The sequence below is a fragment of the Rhinoraja longicauda genome, chromosome 2 (assembly GCF_053455715.1).
Source record: "Rhinoraja longicauda isolate Sanriku21f chromosome 2, sRhiLon1.1, whole genome shotgun sequence".
NCBI lineage: Eukaryota > Metazoa > Chordata > Chondrichthyes > Rajiformes > Arhynchobatidae > Rhinoraja > Rhinoraja longicauda.
The window spans coordinates 4,233,334-4,250,945 of NC_135954.1; the positions used below are offsets into that span (position 1 = coordinate 4,233,334).

At 48.4% G+C, this 17,612-nt stretch overlaps 1 protein-coding gene across 3 annotated transcripts in view; it reads left to right on the forward strand.

Moving 5' to 3' along the window:
* Positions 1-17,612, forward strand: part of tbc1d7 (TBC1 domain family, member 7) — a 34,164-nt gene that overhangs the window by 1,104 nt on the left and 15,448 nt on the right. For 2 of the 3 annotated variants that reach the window (XM_078414192.1, XM_078414182.1), the window contains exons 2-3: positions 9,932-10,050; positions 12,267-12,347. In XM_078414192.1, coding sequence (XP_078270318.1) covers positions 9,939-10,050; positions 12,267-12,347 — 193 coding nt within the window. In that variant the 5' untranslated portion in view covers positions 9,932-9,938. Of the gene's footprint in view, positions 1-2,528; positions 2,768-9,931; positions 10,051-12,266; positions 12,348-17,612 lie in introns of all 3 variants that reach the window. The other variant, XM_078414172.1, reaches the window with a different exon arrangement.

Genomic DNA, 17,612 nt, shown 5'->3' on the forward strand with positions numbered 1-17,612 from the left:
GGTCTGGCACTGGGTCTGGCACTGGGTCTGGGTCTGGACTGTGACTGGCACTGGTCTGGGTCTGGACTGGGTCTGGGTCTGGCACTGGTCTGGGTCTGGCACTGGTCTGGGTCTGGCACTGGTCTGGGTCTGGCACTGGTCTGGGTCTGGGTCTGGCACTGGTCTGGGTCTGCTCTGGCACTGGTCTGGGTCTGCTCTGGCACTGGTCTGGGTCTGCTCTGGCACTGGTCTGGGTCTGGCACTGGTCTGGGTCTGGCACTGGTCTGGGTCTGCTCTGGCACTGGTCTGGGTCTGGCGCTGGTCTGGCACTGGTCTGGGTCGGGACTGTGACTGGCACTGGTCTGGGTCTGCTCTGGCACTGGTCTGGGTCTGGCGCTGGTCTGGGTCTGGCACTGGTCTGGGTCTGGCACTGGTCTGGGTCGGGACTGTGACTGGCACTGGTCTGGGTCTGCTCTGGCACTGGTCTGGGTCTGGCGCTGGTCTGGGTCTGGCACTGGTCTGGGTCTGGCACTGGTCTGGGTCGGGACTGTGACTGGCACTGGTCTGGGTCTGCTCTGGCACTGGTCTGGGTCTGGCGCTGGTCTGGGTCTGGCGCTGGTCTGGTCTGGCACTGGTCTGGGTCGGGACTGTGACTGGCACTGGTCTGGGTCTGCTCTGGCACTGGTCTGGGTCTGGCGCTGGTCTGGGTCTGGCGCTGGTCTGGTCTGGCACTGGTCTGGGTCGGGACTGTGACTGGCGCTGGTCTGGGTCTGGCGCTGGTCTGGGTCTGCTCTGGCACTGGTCTGGTCTGGCACTGGTCTGGGTCTGCTCTGGCACTGGGTCTGGTCTGGGTCTGGCGCTGGTCTGGGTCTGCTCTGGCACTGGTCTGGTCTGGCACTGGTCTGGGTCTGCTCTGGCACTGGTCTGGTCTGGCACTGGTCTGGGTCGGGACTGTGACTGGCACTGGTCTGGTCTGGCACTGGTCTGGGTCTGCTCTGGCACTGGTCTGGCACTGGTCTGGGTCAGGACTGTGACTGGCACTGGTCTGGGTCTGGCACTGGATTTGGTCCATATTGATACCTGGCACTAACCTGCTCCTGGTCTACTACTGATCCGGGTGTGTAGACTCACAACAAGAGGATTTGAGTTTAGGAGCAAAGAAGTCCATCTGCAGTTGTACAGGGCCCTAGTGAGACCGCACCTGGTGTACTGTGTGCAGTTTTGGTCTCCAAATTTGAGGAAGGATATTCTTGCAATTGAGGGCGTGCAGCGTAGGTTTACTATTTAGGTTAATTCCCGGAATGGCGGGACTGTCATATGTTGAAAGACTGGAGCGACTGGGCTTGTATACACTGTAATTTAGACGGATGAGAGGGGATCTTATAGAAACATATACAATCATTAAGGGATTGGACAGGCTTGATGCAGGTAAAATGTTCCCGATGTTGGGGGATTCCAGAACCAGGGGTCACAGTTTAAGAATAAGGGGTCGGCCATTTAGGACTGAGATGAGGAAAATCTTTTTCACCCAGAGTTGTGAATCTGTGGAATTCTCTGCCTCAGAAGGCAGTGAAGGCCAATTTACTGGATGTTTTCAAGAGAGAGCTAGATATAGCTTTTAGAGCTAACGGAATCAAGGGATATGGGGAGAAGGCAGGAACGGGTTAATGTTCTGGATGATCAGCCTTGATCACATTGAATGGCTGGATCGATGGGCCGAATGGCCTACTGCTGCACCTATTTTCTATGCTTCTGTGACTGGGCCATGTAGACAATAGACAATAGACATTAGGTGCAGGAGAAGGCCATTCGGCTGATCATTCTCAATCAGTACCCCGTTCCTGCCTTCTCCCCATAACCCCCGGACTCTGCTATCCTTAAGAGCTCTATGCAGCTCTCTCTTGAATGCATTCAGTGAATTGGCCTCCACTGCCCTCTGTGGCAGAGAATTCCACAAATTCACAACTCTCTGGGTGAAAAAGTATTTTCTCATCTCCGTTCTAAATGGCTTGCCCCTTATTCTTAAACTGTGGCCCCTTGTTCTGGACTCCCCCAACATTGGGAACATGTTTCCTGCCTCTAACGTGTCCAACCCCTTAATAATCTTATATGTTTCGATAAGATCTCCTCTCATCCTTCTAAATTCCAGTGTATACAAGCCTAGTCGCTCCAGTCTTTCAACATACGACAGTCCCACCATTCCGGGAATTAACCTAGTAAACCTACGCTGCACGCCCTCAATAGCAAGAATGTCCTTCCTTAAATTTGGAGACCAAAACTGCACACAGTACTCCAGGTGCATGTAGGTTCCAGTTCTCCTGCAAGCACAAGACACTGCAGATGCTAAAAATTTGAACAAACTTCAGAAGGTCAGGCAGCATCTGTGGAGGGAATGGACAAGCAATGTATGGGACAGAACCTTCTCCTCGAACCCTCCCGGCCTATCTTCTTAGTTTAGTTTAAAAGTACAGCGCAGAAACAGGCCGTTCGGCCCACCGAGTCTGCAGCGACCAGCGATCCCCGTACACTAACACTACCCTATACACTAGGGGCAATTTATAATTGTACCGAAGACAATTGACCTTCAAACCTGTACATCTTTGGAGTGTGGGAGGAAACCGGAGCACAGGAAGAACATACAGACTCCATACAGACAGCACCCGTAGTCGGGTTCGAACTCTGGCACTGTGAGGCAGCAACTCTACCGCTGCACCACCTTACGTACCAGCCTTTTCTGGACATTTTATATTTCCAACTATCACCACAACATTGGCGGTCTCTCGCTAAAGTGAGTGGTATCATAGGTAGTGATTATCAAAAGTTTGTAGGAAAGAACTGCAGATACTGGTTCAAATTGAAGGTAGACACAAAATGCTGGAGTAACTCAGCAGGACAGGCAGCATCACTGGAGAGAAGGAATGGGTGACGTTTTGGGTTGAGACCCTTCAGAATTATTACAAACGTGTTCAGTTTCAGTTTAGTTTATTGTCACGTGTACCAAGGTACAGTGAAAAGTTTTGTTGCGTGCTAACCAGTCAGCGGCAAGACTATACCTATTTACAATCGAGCCATTTACAGTGTATAGATACACGATGAGGAACTAATGAATAGTGCAAGGTAAAGCCAGCAGAGTCCGATCAAGGATAGTCCGAGGGTCACCAAAGAGGTAGATAGTAGTTCAGCACTGCTCTCTGGTTGTGGTAGGATAATTCAATAGTCTCTTAACAGCCGGGAAGAAACTGTTCCTGAATCTGGAGGTGTGCGTTTTCACACTTCTGTACCTCTTGCCTGATGGGAGAGGGGAGAAGAGGGAGTGGCCGGGGTGAGACTGGTCCTTGATTGTGCTGCTGGCCTTGCCGAGGCAGCGTGAGGTGTAAGAAAATAAATGCAGATGCTGGTACAAATCGCAGGTATTTATTTCACAAAATGCTGGAGTAACTCAGCAGGTCAGGCAGCATCTCCGGAGAGAAGGAATGGGTGACGTTTCGGGTCGAGACCCTTCTTCAGCGTGAGGTGTAGATGGAGTCCACTTTGGTGGTAAGAATAGGAAGGCAGAGTATTATCTGAATGGTGTCAAGTTAGGAAAAGGGGACGTACAACGAGATCTGGGTGTCCTAGTGCATCAGTCACTGAAAGGAAGCATGCAGGTACAGCAGGCAGTGAAGATGAGAATCTATGCTATTAGTTGATATAGTTAATTAGAGATATTGATATTTTGTTGTAGTTGAGATGGTTTCTTTTGTTGTTTTAGCTAATATAAAATGAATGCTTATTTTCAGTGGAAAGCAGTAAGATGGATGCTTGTGGCAGAAATGTTATCCTTGGGAACAGAATGTGTTTGTCCCTTTATAGAAACATAGAAACATAGAAAATAGGTGCAGGAGTAGGCCATTTGGCCCTTCAAGCCTGCCCCGCCATTCAATATGATCATGGCTGATCATCCAGCTCAGTAACCTGTACCTGCCTTCTCTCCATAACCTCCTGATCCCTTTAACAAACAGGGCCACATCTAACTCCCTCTTAAATATAGCCAATGAACTGGCCTCAACTACCTTCTGTGGCAGAGAATTCCACAGACTCACCACTCTCTGTGTGAAGAAATGTTTTCTCATCTCGGTCCTAAAAGACTTCCCCCTTATCCTTAAGCTGTGACCCCTGGTTCTGGACTCCCCCAACATCGGGAACAATCTTCCCGCATCTAGCCTCTCCAACCCCTTAAGAATTTTATATGTTTCTATAAGATCCCCCCTCAGTCTTCTAAATTCCAGCGAGTACAAGCCTAGTCTATCCAGACTTTCTTCATATGAAAGTCGCGCCATCCCAGGGATCAATCTAGTGAACCTTCTCTGTACTCCCTCTAACGGGAATAAACGTTTTTCCTCAGATTAGGAGACCAAAACTGTACGCAATATTCCAGGTGCGGTCTCACCAAGGCCCTGTACAACTGCAGTAGAACCTCCCTGCTCCTAAACTCAAATCCTCTTGCTATGAATGCCAACATACCATTCGCATTCTTCACTGCCTGCTGCACCTGCATGCTTGCTTTCAATGACTGGTGCACCATGACACCCAGGTCACGTTGCATCTCCCTTTCTCCTAATCGTTCACCATTCAGGTAATACTCTGCTTTCCTGTTCTTGCCGCCAAAGTGGATAACCTCACATTTATCCACATTATATTGCATCTGCCATGCATTTGCCCACTCGCCTAATCTATCCAAGTCACTCTGCAGCCTCCTAGCATCCTCGCAGCTAACACTGCCACCCAGCTTCGTGTCATCCGCAAACTTAGAGATGTTGCATTCAATTCCCTCGTCCAAATCATTAATATACACTGTAAATAACTGGGGTCCCAGCACTGAGCCTTGCGGTACCCCACTAGTCACTGCCTGCCATTCCGAAAAGGACCCGTTTATTCCTACTCTTTGCTTCCTGTCCGCCAACCAATTTTCTATCCACCTCAACACTGAACCCTCAATACCGTGTGCTTTAAGTTTGTACACCAATCTCCTATGTGGGACCTTGTCGAAGGCCTTCTGAAAGTCCAGATATAACACATCGACTGGTTCTCCCTTATCCACTCTACTAGTTACATCCTCGAAAAATTCTATAAGATTCGTCAGACATGATTTGCCTTTTGTAAATCCATGCTGACTTTGTCCGATGATTTCACCACTTTCCAAATGTGATGCTATCACATCTTTAATAACTGACTCTAGCATTTTCCCCACTACCGATGATAGGCTAACTGGTCTATAATTCCCCGTTTTCTCCCTCCCTTTTTAAAAAGTGGGGTTACATTAGCTACCCTCCAGTCCTCAGGAACTACTCCAGAATCTAAGGAGTTTTGAAAAATTATCACTAATGCATCCACTATTTCTGAAGCTACTTCCTTAAGCACTCTGGGATGCAGCCTATCTGGCCCTGGGGATTTATCTGCCTTTAATCCATTTAATTTACCTAACACCACTTCCCGACTAACCTGGATTTCCCTCAGTTCCTCCATCTCATTAGACCCCCGGTCCCCCGCTATTTCCGGCAGACGGTTTATGTCTTCCTTAGTGAAGACAGAACCAAAGTATTTGTTCAATTGGTCTGCCATCTCCTTGTTCCCTATGATCAATTCACCTGTTTCCGACTGCAAGGGACCTACATTTGTCGTAACTAATCGTTTTCTCTTCACATATCTATAAAAGCTTTTGCAGTCAAATTCTATAAGATTCGTCCCACATAGGAGATTGGTTCCTTGCCAGTTTTCCCTCATAATCTATTTTCCTTTTCCTAATTAAGCCCTTTGTCCTCCTCTGCTGGACTCTGAATTTTTCCCAGTTCTCTGGTATGCTACTTTTTCTGGCTAGTCTGTATGCTTCATCTTTTGTTTTAATACTATCCTTGATTTCCCTTGTTAGCCACGGATGCACTACCTTTCCTGGTTTGTTCTTTTGCCAAACTGGGATGAACACTTGTTGTAGTTCATCCATGCGACCTTTAAATGCCTTCCATTGCATGTCCACCGTCAACCCTTTCAGCATCAATTGCCAGTCTATCTTGGACAATTCACGCCTCATACCCTTATTATGAATGATAAAGAGTATACAGAAGAGTAGGGGCTCTTGTTCTTAAATCACTCCCCCACTCCTCTGTCTGACTGTGAGAGTGCTGTGTATTAAAACAGTAAAGCAAGGTTGTGCAGCTGCAAGATTGCTCGTGTATAGAGATAAAGAAAGTTTCTTTCTTAGTAACAACTCCTTCTATGGGTGCGTGTGGAAGTAGGAAAAGTAAATTGATGTGTTTCCCCGAAAGCATGTGACTTATATTAATGGTTTGGTTTCTGAGCATGTGACCTGCATTAATGATTTTGTTCCTCCGTAACCATGGGAATTGTATTAGAATTGTAGTTGGTCCTTAATTTTATCTGTTACACCCCTCTTTCCCTTCTGTATAAAAAAGTAAACAATGGTGGAAAAGTTGTCCTTCCCCTCTCCTGAGTTGAGATCTTTTCAGACACGAGTATTGTGTCTGGAGATCGTCACGGGAAGGAACCCCATGGTGGAATAAATCTGATGTGCTCATCCAGTATTACGTGTGATTATTCAGACTGAAGGTAAAGAACTTGATTTATCAAAGAAAGCCAATGGAATGTTGGCCTTCATAACAAGAGGAGTTGAGTATAGGACCAAAGAGGTCCTTCTGCAGTTGTACAGGGCCCTAGTGAGACCGCACCTGGAGTACTGTGTGCAGTTTTGGTCTCCAAATTTGAGGAAGGATATTCTTGCTATTGAGAGCGTGCAGCGTAGGTTTACTAGGTTAATTCCCGGAATGGCGGGACTGTCATATGTTGAAAGAATGGAGCGACTAGGCTTGTATACACTGGAATTTAGAAGGATGAGAGGGGATTAAGGGGTTGGACACGTTAGAGGCAGGAAACATGTTCCCAATGTTGGGGGAGTCCAGAACCAGGGGCCACAGTTTAAGAATATGGGGTAGGCCATTTAGAACTGAGATGAGGAAAAACTTTTTCAGTCAGAGAGTTGTGAATCTGTGGAATTCTCTGCCTCAGAAGGCAGTGGAGGCCAATTCTCTGAATGCATTCAAGAGAGAGCTAGATAGAGCTCTTAAGGATAGCGGAGTCAGGGGGTATGGGGAGAAGGCAGGAACGGGGTACTGATTGAGAATGATCAGCCATGATCGCATTGAATGGCGGTGCTGGCTCGAAGGGCCGAATGGCCTACTCCTGCACCTATTGTCTATTATTGTCTATTGTCTTCCTAAGTCTTCTAAGGAAGTAAGGGTGTTGTTGTGCTTTCTTGGGCTTTGCTTCTATATGGGTGGTCCAGGAGAAGTTGTTGGTGATATTGACTCTACTTCGGCGCCGCCAATGCAAACTGCGGTACGTGTACCGACTCACTTCCTGAAGCCGATCACTATCTCCTTTGTCTTGCTGACATTGAGAGAAGGGTTGTTGTCTCGACACCAGGACACGCTGTTCTCAATCACCTCCATGTACTCTGGCTCATCATTATTTGACACCATTACTTGATTTTTTTGATTACTTGATATAATTGCAACAGGACCTTGATCAGTTGAGCAAGTGGGTTGAGAAATGCATAATGGAGTTTAATGCAGATAATTGCGAGGTGTTTGGTTTCGAGACACAGCGTGGAAACTGGCCCCTTCGGCCCGCCGAGTCTGTACCGACCGGCGATCCCCGGACACTAGCACTATCCTACACCCCAGGGACAGTTTTTACAATTTTCACGAAGCCAATTAAACTGCAATCCTGTACGTTTTTGGAGTGTTGGAGGAAATCAGAGCACCCGGGGGAAACCCACATGGTCACGGGGAGAAGGTATAAACCCCATACAGACAGCACTCGTAGTCAGGATCGAAGGCAGAAACTCTGCCGCTGGGCTACCCTTCTACTGTGCGAAGTCAAAGCAGGGCAGGACCTTAAGAGTGAATGGCAGGGCCCTGGGGAGGGTTGTAGAGCAGAGGGATCTTGGACTGTATATTGTGCCTTGAAGTTGCTGTCACAGCTAGATAGGATGGTGTAGAAGGCTTTCGGTATATTGGCCTTCATCGCTCAGTATAATGAATACAGAAGTTGGGATGTTATGTTGCAGTTGTACAAGACGTTGGTGAGGCCACATTTGGAGCATTGCGTAGGAAGGAACTGCAGATAGACACAAATGCTGGAGTAACTCAGCGGGTCAGGCAGCATCTCCGGAGAGAAGGAACAGGTGGCATTTCAGGTCGAGACCCGTCTTCGGTCTGAAGAAGAAACGTCATCCATTCCTTCTCTCCCGAGATGCTGCCCTGACCCGCTGAGTTACTCCAGCATTTTGTGTCTACCTTGGATTTAAACCAGCTTCTGCAGTTTTTTTCCGGCACAAGGAACTGCAGATGCTGGTTTACATCGTAGATACAAAGTGTTGGAGTAACTCAGCGGGTCAGGCTGCATCTCCGGAGGAAATTAATGTGACGTTTCGGGTTGAGGGTTTCAGCCGGAAACGTCACCTATTTCTTTTCTCCAGAGATGCTGCCTGACCCACTGAGTTACTCCAGCACTCTGTGAAACGTCACCTATCCATGTTCTCCAGAGATGCTGTCTGACCCACTGAGTTACTCCAGCACTCTGTGAAACGTCACCTATCCATGTTCTCCAGAGATGCTGCCTGACCCGCTGAGTTACTCCAGCACTCTGTGAAACGTCACCTATCCATGTTCTCCAGAGATGCTGCCTGACCCGCTGAGTTACTCCAGCACTCTGTGAAACGTCACCTATCCATGTTCTCCACAGATGCTGCCTGACCCGCTGAGTTACTCTGGCACTCTGTGTCCATCTTTGGAGTATTGTGTTCAGTTTTGGTCCCCCTGCTGTTGGAAGGATACCGTTGACGTGGAAAGAGTGAGGAGAAGATTTACGAGGATGTTGCCAGTACTTGATGGCCTGAGTTATATTTTAGTTTAGTTTAGAGATACAGCGCGGAAACAGGCCCACCGGGTCCGTGCCGACCAGCGATCCCCGCACACTAACACTATCCTACACACACTAAGGACAATTTTTCTTTACATTTACCAAGCCAATTAACCAACAAACCTGTATGTATTTGGAGTGTGGGAGGAAACCGAAGATCTTGGAGAAAACTCACGGCGGCACGGTGGCGCAGTGGTAGAGTTGCTGCCTTACAGCGAATGCAGCGCCGGAGACTCACGTTCGATCCTGACTACGGGCGCTGTCTGTACGGAGTTTGTACGTTCTCCCCGTGACCTGCGCGGGTTTTCTCCGAGATCTTCGGTTTCCTCCCACACTCCAAAGACGTGCAGGTATGTAGGTTAATAGACTGGGTAAATGTAAAAATTGTCCCTAGTGTGTGTAGGATAGTGTTAATGTACGGGGATCGCTGGGCGGCTCGGACTCGGTGGGCCGAAGGGCCTGTTTCCACGCTGTATCTCTAAATCTAAAAAATAAATAAAAAATCTACTAACTCCGTACAGACAGCGCCCGTAGTCGGGATCGAACCCGGGTTGCCGGCTCTGCATTCGCTGTAAAGGCAGCGACTCTACCGCTACACAACCGTGCCGCCCTATCGGGAGAGGTTGGACAATAGACAATGGACAATAGGTGCAGGAGGAGGCCATTCGGCCCTTCGAGCCAGCACCACCATTCAATGTGATCATGGCTGATCATTCTGAATCAGAACCCTGTTCCTGCCTGCTCCCCATACCCCCTGACTCCGCTATCCTTAAGAGCTCTATCTAGCTCTCTCTTGAATGCATTCAGAGAATTGGCCTCCACTGCCTTCTGAGGCAGAGAATTCCACAGATTCACAACTCTCTGACTGAAAAAGTTTGGACAGGCTTGGACTCAATAGTGCCTTATACTAGGGACACAGACTGCCGTGATATTGATGGAAACCTTTATCCGTGATTACTACGGTCTCTTTTGACAGGGAGAAAATGGCTGACGATCCTCAGAGAAACTTCCGTTCTCACTATTACGAAAAGGTTGGGTTTCGTGGTGTTGAAGAGAAGAAATCACTGGAGATTTTACTGAAGGATGATCCATTAGGTATGTCTACAGAGCTTAAAGTATTCAATGTTACACTGCTAAAACATTTTGGTGGTGTCAGTCTCAGGGTTGGCTGGATCTCAGTGGCTGGTGGTGATATTCACTTATTCAATGGACAATAGGTGCAGGAGTAGGCCATTCAGCCCTTCAAGCCAGCACCGCCATTCACTGTGATCATGGCTGATCATCTGCAATCAGTACCCTCGATCCTGCCTTCTCCCCATACCCCCTGACTCCGCTATCATTAAGAACTCTAGCTAACCCTCTCGAGAAGGCATCCAGAGAATTGGTCTCCACTGCCTTCTGAGGCAGAGAATTCCACAGATTCACACCTCTCTGGGTGAAAATGTTTTTCCTCATCTCCGTTCTAAGTGGCTCCCCCTTATTCTTGTTTATTATTTTATTACCGAAATGTTCAGTTTGAAACACAGAGTCAAAGAGTCACACAGCGTTGAATCAGGTCCTTCGGCCCAACTTTCCCACACCGACCCACGCGCCCCATCAACACTAGTCCCACCTGCCAGCGTTTAGCCCATATTCCTCTAAATCTGCCATATCCATGTACTTGTCCAAATGTTTTTTTTTAAACATTAAGGTCATAAGGTTATAAGGAATAGGAGCAGAATTCGTCCATTTGGCCCATCAAGTCTACTCTGCCATTCATTCATAGAAACGTAGAAAATAGGTGCAGGAGGAGGCGGCCATTCGGCCCTTCGAGTCCATTCATTGTGATCATGGCTGATCATCCACAATCAGTAACCTGTGCCCAACTTCTCCCCATATCCCTTGAGCCATTTGGCCCATCAAGTCTACTCTGCCATTCAATCATAGAAACATAGAAAATAGGTGCAGGAGGAGGCCATTCGGCCCTTCGAGTCCATTCATTGTGATCATGGCTGATCATCCACAATCAGGAACCTGTGCCCAACTTCTCCCCACATCCCTTGATTCCACTAGCCCCCCAGAGCTCTATCTAACTCTCTCTTAAATTCATCCAGTGATTTGGCCTCCACTGCCCTCTGGCAGAGAATTCCACAAATTCACAACTCTTTGGGTGAACAAGTTCCTTCTCACCTCAGTTTTAAATGGCCTCCCCTTTATTCTAAGACTGTGGCCCCTGGTTCTGGACTCCCCTAACATTGGGAACATTTTTCCTGCATCTAGCTTGTCCAGTCCTTTTATAATTTTATACGTCTCTATAAGATCCCCTCTCATCCCTCTAAACTCCAGAGAATACAAGCCTAGTCTTTTCAATCTTTCCTCGTATGACAGTCCCGCCATCCCAGGGATCAATCTCGTGAACCTACGCTGCACTGCCTCAATTACAAGGATGTCCTTCCTCAAATTAGGAGACCAAAACTATACACAATACTCTAGATATGGTCTTACCAGGGCCCTATGCAACTGCAGAAGAACGTCTTTACTCCTATACTGACATGCCTTTATTTCTTCACTGTCTGCTGTACCTGCGCGCCAACTTTCAGTGACTGGTGTACAAGGACACCCAGGTCTCGCTGCACCTCCCCCTTACCTAACCTGACACCATTGAGATAATCTGCCTCCTTGTTTTTGCCGCCAAAGTGGATAACCTCACATTTATCTACATTATACTGCATCCGCCCACTCACTCAACTTGTCCAGGTCACCCTGCAACCTAACATCCTCTTCGCAGTTCACACTGCCACCCAGCTTTGTGTCATCTGCAAACTTGCTAGTGTTGCTTCTAATTCCTTCATCCAAATCATTAATACATATGGTGAACAGTTGCGGCCCCAACGCCGAGCCTTGCGGCACTCCACTCGCCACTGCCTGCCATTCTGAAAAGGACCCGTTTACCCCGCAGGTCACGGGGGGAAGAACGTACAGCCAGCACCCGTGGTGGAGATGGAACCCGGGTCTCCGGCGCTGCAAGCTGTGTAAGGCAGCAACTCTACCGCTGCGCCACCGTGCAACCTTCCCATCTACCTCATTAGGGATAATAGAGTTGTCTTTACTGACTTTATCTTGCACTAAACGTTATTCCCGTTATCCTGTATCTACACTGTGGACAGCTCGTTTGTAATCATGTACAGTCTTTCCACTGACTCGTTAGCACGCAACAAAAGCTTTTCACTGTGCCTCGGTACACGTGACAATAAACTATACTACAACTTAATTGATTGTATTAAAAATTAATAGCGTGGAAAATATCCAGTTTAAACGTTGCTTTTTTTCAGATGTTGAGAAGCTCTGCACCTTTGCTCAACGCTATCCTCTCCCAACCATGTACCGGACTCTTGTATGGAAAGTGCTGCTTGGTATGTCTGAGTAATCTTATTATATTACATAACGACACGAATATATCTCTCCTGAGATGCTGCCTGACCTCCTGAGTTACTCCAGCAGTTTGTGAAATAAATACCTTTGAATATATCTTTTGTTTCTTAATACCTCAACTTCGTTGCCTTCGCCGAAGTTGCTCCTTCAGTTTAGTTTCGCTTAGAGATACAGCGTGGAAACAGGCCCTGCGGCCCACCGAGCCCGCGCCAACTAGCGATCACCCCGTACACGAGCACCATCTTTACCAAAGCCAATTAACCGCCAAACCTGCACGCCGTTTGGAAGACTGGAGCGACTAGGCTTGTATACACTGGAATTTAGAAGGATGAGAGGAGATCTTATCGAAACGTATAAGATTATTAAGGGGTTGGACACGTTAGAGGCAGGAAACATGTTCCCAATGTTGGGGGAGTCCAGAACCAGGGGCCACAGTTTAAGAATAAGGGGTAGGCCATTTAGAATTGAGATGAGGAAAAACTTTTTCAGTCAGAGAGTTGTGAATCTGTGGAATTCTCTGCCTCAGAAGGCAGTGGAGGCCAATTCTCTGAATGCATTCAAGAGAGAGCTAGATAGAGCTCTTAAGGATAGCGGAGTCAGGGGGAATGGGGAGAAAGTAGGAACGGGGTACTGATTGAGAATGATCAGCCATGATCACATTGAATGGCAGTGCTGGCTCGAAGGGCCGAATGGCCTCCTCCTACACCTTTTGTCTATTGTCTATTGTTGTAGTGGGAGGAAATTGGAGCACCCGGAGAAAACCCACGCAGGTCACGGAGAGAACGTTCAGTGCAATCTCCGTACAGGCAGCACCCGTGGTCAGGATCGAACCCGGGTTTCTGGCGCAGTGAGGCAGCAACTCCACCGCTGTACCACAGTGCCCCCAACCTGTATCTGTTCTAGATGGAAACGTAGAAGCATAGAAAAATAGGTGCAGGAGTAGGCCGTTTGGCCCTTCGAGCCAGCACCACCATTCAATATGATCATGGCTGATTATCTAAAATCAGTACCCCGTTCCTGCTTTTCCACCATATCCCTTGATTCCATTAGCCCTAAGAGCTCCATCTATCTCTCTCTTGAAAACATCCAGTGAATTGGCCTCCACTGCCTTCTGTGGCAGAGAATTCACAACTCTCTGGATGAAAACTTTTTTCCTCATCTCAGTCCTAAATGGCCTCCCCTTTATTCTTAAACTGTGGCCCCTGGTTCTGGGCTCCCCCAACATCGGGAACATTTTTCCTGCATCTAGCCTGTCCACTCCTCTAAGAATTTTATATGTTTCTATAAGATCCCCTCTCCTCCTTCTAAATTCCAGTGAATACAAGCCCGGTCGACCCATTCTTTCATAATTCTTTCATCATCTCCAGCCTTTGCCCACCCTTCTACCAATCAACCCCACCCCACTCACCTCTATCCACGGGCACCACGGTGGCGCAGCGGTAGAGTTGCTGCCTCACGGCGAAAGCAGCACCGGAGACCCGGGTTCGATTCCGACCACAGGTGCTGTCTACGGAATTTGTACGTTCTCCCCGTGACCTGCGTGGGTTTTCTCCGAGATCTTCGGTTTCCTCCCACGCTCCAAAGATGTGCAGGTTTATAGATTAATTGGCTTGGTAAATGTAAAAATTGTCCCTAGTGGGTGTAGGATAGTGTTAATGTGCGGAGAATCGCTGGTCCCAGTGTGCTGAAAGGGCCTGTTTCCGTGCTGTATCTCGAAACTAAACTAAACCACCCATCACCTGCCAGCCGTTGTCCTATCTTTGATCGGACATTATGGCTTTACTTTGCACTAAATGTTATTCCCTTATGTACACTGTAAATGGTTCGACTGTGATCTTGTTCGGTGTTTCCGCTGACTGGATAGCACGCAGCAAAAGCTTTTCACTGTACCTCGGTACACGTGACAATAAACTAAACGGAGACTTTAAGCCGCCCCCACTTCTTTTCCAGCTTTCTATCCCCCCCCCCCCCCACCACAATCAGTCTGAAGAGTGGACAGTCACGGTGGCGCAGCGGTAGAGTTGCTGCCTTACCGCGAATGCAGCGCCGGAGACCCGGGTTCCATCCCGACCACGGGTGCCGTCTGTACGGAGTTTATACGTTCTCCCCGTGACCTGCGTGGGTTTCCTCCGAGATCTTCGGTTTCCTCCCACACTCCAAAGACGTACAGGTTTGTAGGTTAATTGGTTTGGTATAAATGTAAAAATTGTCCCTGGTGGGTGTGGGATAGAGTTAATGCGTGGGGACCGCTGGTCGGCGCGGACCCGGTGGGCCGATGGGCCTGTTCCCGCGCTGTATCTAAACTAAACTAAAGAGTGGTCTTGACCCGAAACATGGTCTATCCATCCCCTCCACTGATGCTGCCTGACCCACTGAGTTCCTCCAGCACTTTGTTTAGTTTAGTTTAGAGATACAGCGCGGAAACAGGCCCTTCAGCCCACTGGATCCGCACTGACCGACGATCACCCCGTACACCAGTTCCACTCTGTACACCAGGAACAATTTACAGATGCCAATTCAATTACAAACCTGCTCGTGTCTGGAGTGTGAGAGGAAACCGGAGCACCCGGAGAAAACCCACGCAGTCACAGGGAGAGCGTACAAAGTCCGTACAGACAGCGCCCATTTTGCTTGAGTATGAAGGTTATACTGTAACCTGCTGAGTAAAGCCTGTCTAATCTCTCCCCATAACTAAAGTCTCAAGTTGGGCAACACTGCATGGCGGTGCAGCGGTAGAACTGCTGCCTCACAGCGCTAGAGCACCCACGCTCTCTGAATTAGTCCCTTTCCAGTTCCACGCCTGTCGCATACACACGATGAACACAACGCCAGAGACCCGGGTTTGAACTTGACTTCGAGTGCTGTCTGTAAGGAGTTTGCACGTTCTCCCTCGTGATCTGCGTCGATTTTCGCCGGGTGCTCCGGTTTCCTCCCGCACTCTAAAGACGTACAGGGGTTTGTAGGTTAGGTGAGTGGGCAAATGCATGGCAGATGCAGTATAATGTGGATAAATGTGAGGTTATCCACTTTGGCGGCAAGAACAGGAAAGCAGACTATTACCTGAATGGTGGCCGATTAGGAGAAGGGGAGATGCAACGAGACCTGGGTGTCGTGGTACACCAGTCATTGAAAGTAGGCATGCAGGTGCAGCAGGCAGTGAAGAAAGCCAATGGTATGTTGGCATTCATAGCGAGGGGATTTGAGTATAGGAGCAGGGAGGTTCTGCTGCAGTTGTACAGGGCATCGGTGAGACCACACCTGGAGTATTGTGTACAGTTTTGGTCTCCTAATCTGAGGAAAGACATTCTTGCCATAGAGGGAGTACAGAGAAGGTTCACCAGATTGATTCCTGGGATGGCAGGACTTTCATATGAAGAAAGACTGGATAGACTCGGCTTGTACTCGCTGGAATTTAGAAGATTGAGGGGGGGTCTTACAGAAACTTACAAAATTCTTAAGGGGTTGGACAGGCTAGATGCAGGAAGATTGATCCCGATGTTGGGGAAGTCCAGAACCAGGGGTCACAGTTTAAGGATAAGGGGGAAGTCTTTTAGGACCGAGATGAGAACGTTTTTTTTCACACAGAGTGGTGAATCTGTGGAATTCTCTGCCACAGAAGGTAGTTGAGGCCAGTTCATTGGCTATATTTAAGAGGGAGTTAGATGTGGCCCTTGTGGCTAAAGGGATCAGGGGGTATGGAGAGAGGGCAGGTACGGGATACTGAGTTGGATGATCAACCATGATCATATTGAATGGCGGTGCAGGCTCGAAGGGCCGAATGGTCTATTCCTGCACCTATTTTCTATGTTTCTATGTAGGTTAATTGGCTCGGTAAATTATCCCTCGTGTGTGTATGATAATGTTAATGTGCGGGGATCGCTGGTCGGCGCGGGCTCGGTGGGCCAAAGGGCCCGTTTTCGCGCTGTATCTCTAAACTAAACGACACTCTCGACAGTGCGTGATGCACGACCTTGCTCTGAGGCTTAACTGTATCAGGAAGGAGACTTCTTTGTTACAGGAAGACAGCTATATATAAAACCAAGTGCTCAGTAATAACGGCGAGGTATCTTTTTCACCCACTTGAGAGGCGCAAAAAGGTCTTGGGTTCAATCTGAAACAGCACCCCTGAGAGCTCTGGAGTGAAGTATCTCTCTGCTTTATCTGCTTGGGTTTCTGGATTGTGGCACGGTTCCACAACCTTGCAACTTGAGACAAATGTCCGAACCCTGAGGCAGCATTGACTTTAGACTTTAAACTTCTAGAGTCATGGAGTCATATGTTTAAAATCTATAAAGTGTGTAGAGTAGTGCTGGTGTACAAGGTGATTGCTGGTTGGCGCAGACTTGGTGGGCCGAGGGGCCTGTTTCCGCGCTGTACCTCAGATGTCTAAAGGCCTCCACCATTGTGTTACCATGCCAACACAAGGTTTACTAGGTTAATTCCCGGAATGGCGGGACTGTCATATATTGAAAGACTGGAGTGACTAGGCTTGTACACACTGGAATTTAGAAGGATGAGAGGAGATCTTATCGAAACGTATAAGATTATTAAGAGGTTGGACACGTTAGAGGCAGGAAACATGTTCCCAATGTTGGGGGAGTCCAGAACCAGGGGCCACAGTTTAAGAATAAGGGGTAGGCCATTTAGAACGGAGATGAGGAAAAACTTTTTCAGTCAGAGAGTTGTGAATCTGTGGAATTCTCTGCCTCAGAAGGCAGTGGAGGCCAATTCTCTGAATGTATTCAAGAGAGAGCTGGATAGAGCTCTTAAGGATAGCGGAGTCAGGGGGTATGGGGAGAAGGCAGGAACGGGGTACTGATTGAGAATGATCAGCCATGATCACATTGAATGTCAGTGCTGGCTCGTAGGGCCGAAAGGCCTCCTCCTGCACCTAATTATATATTTTTAAAACACTTACTCTGACCACAGGGAATCCAGTTGAGGACACATCACCAGATGTTGAACATTGATGCGTAGTGGTTAGGTTTGCCAACTGTCCCGTACAGCCGGGACATCATGTATTTTGAGCTAAATTGGTTTGGCGCGTACGGGACCACCCTTGTCCCGCATTAGATCCCGTGGGCGTGTAGGCCCGGACAGTGTAGGTTCGGACAGTGTAGGCCCGGACAGTGTAGGCCCGGACAGTGTAGGCCCGGACAGTGTAGGCCCGGACAGTGTAGGCCCGGACAGTGTAGGCCCGGACAGTGTAGGCCCGGACAGTGTTGGCCCGGACAGTGTAGGCCCGG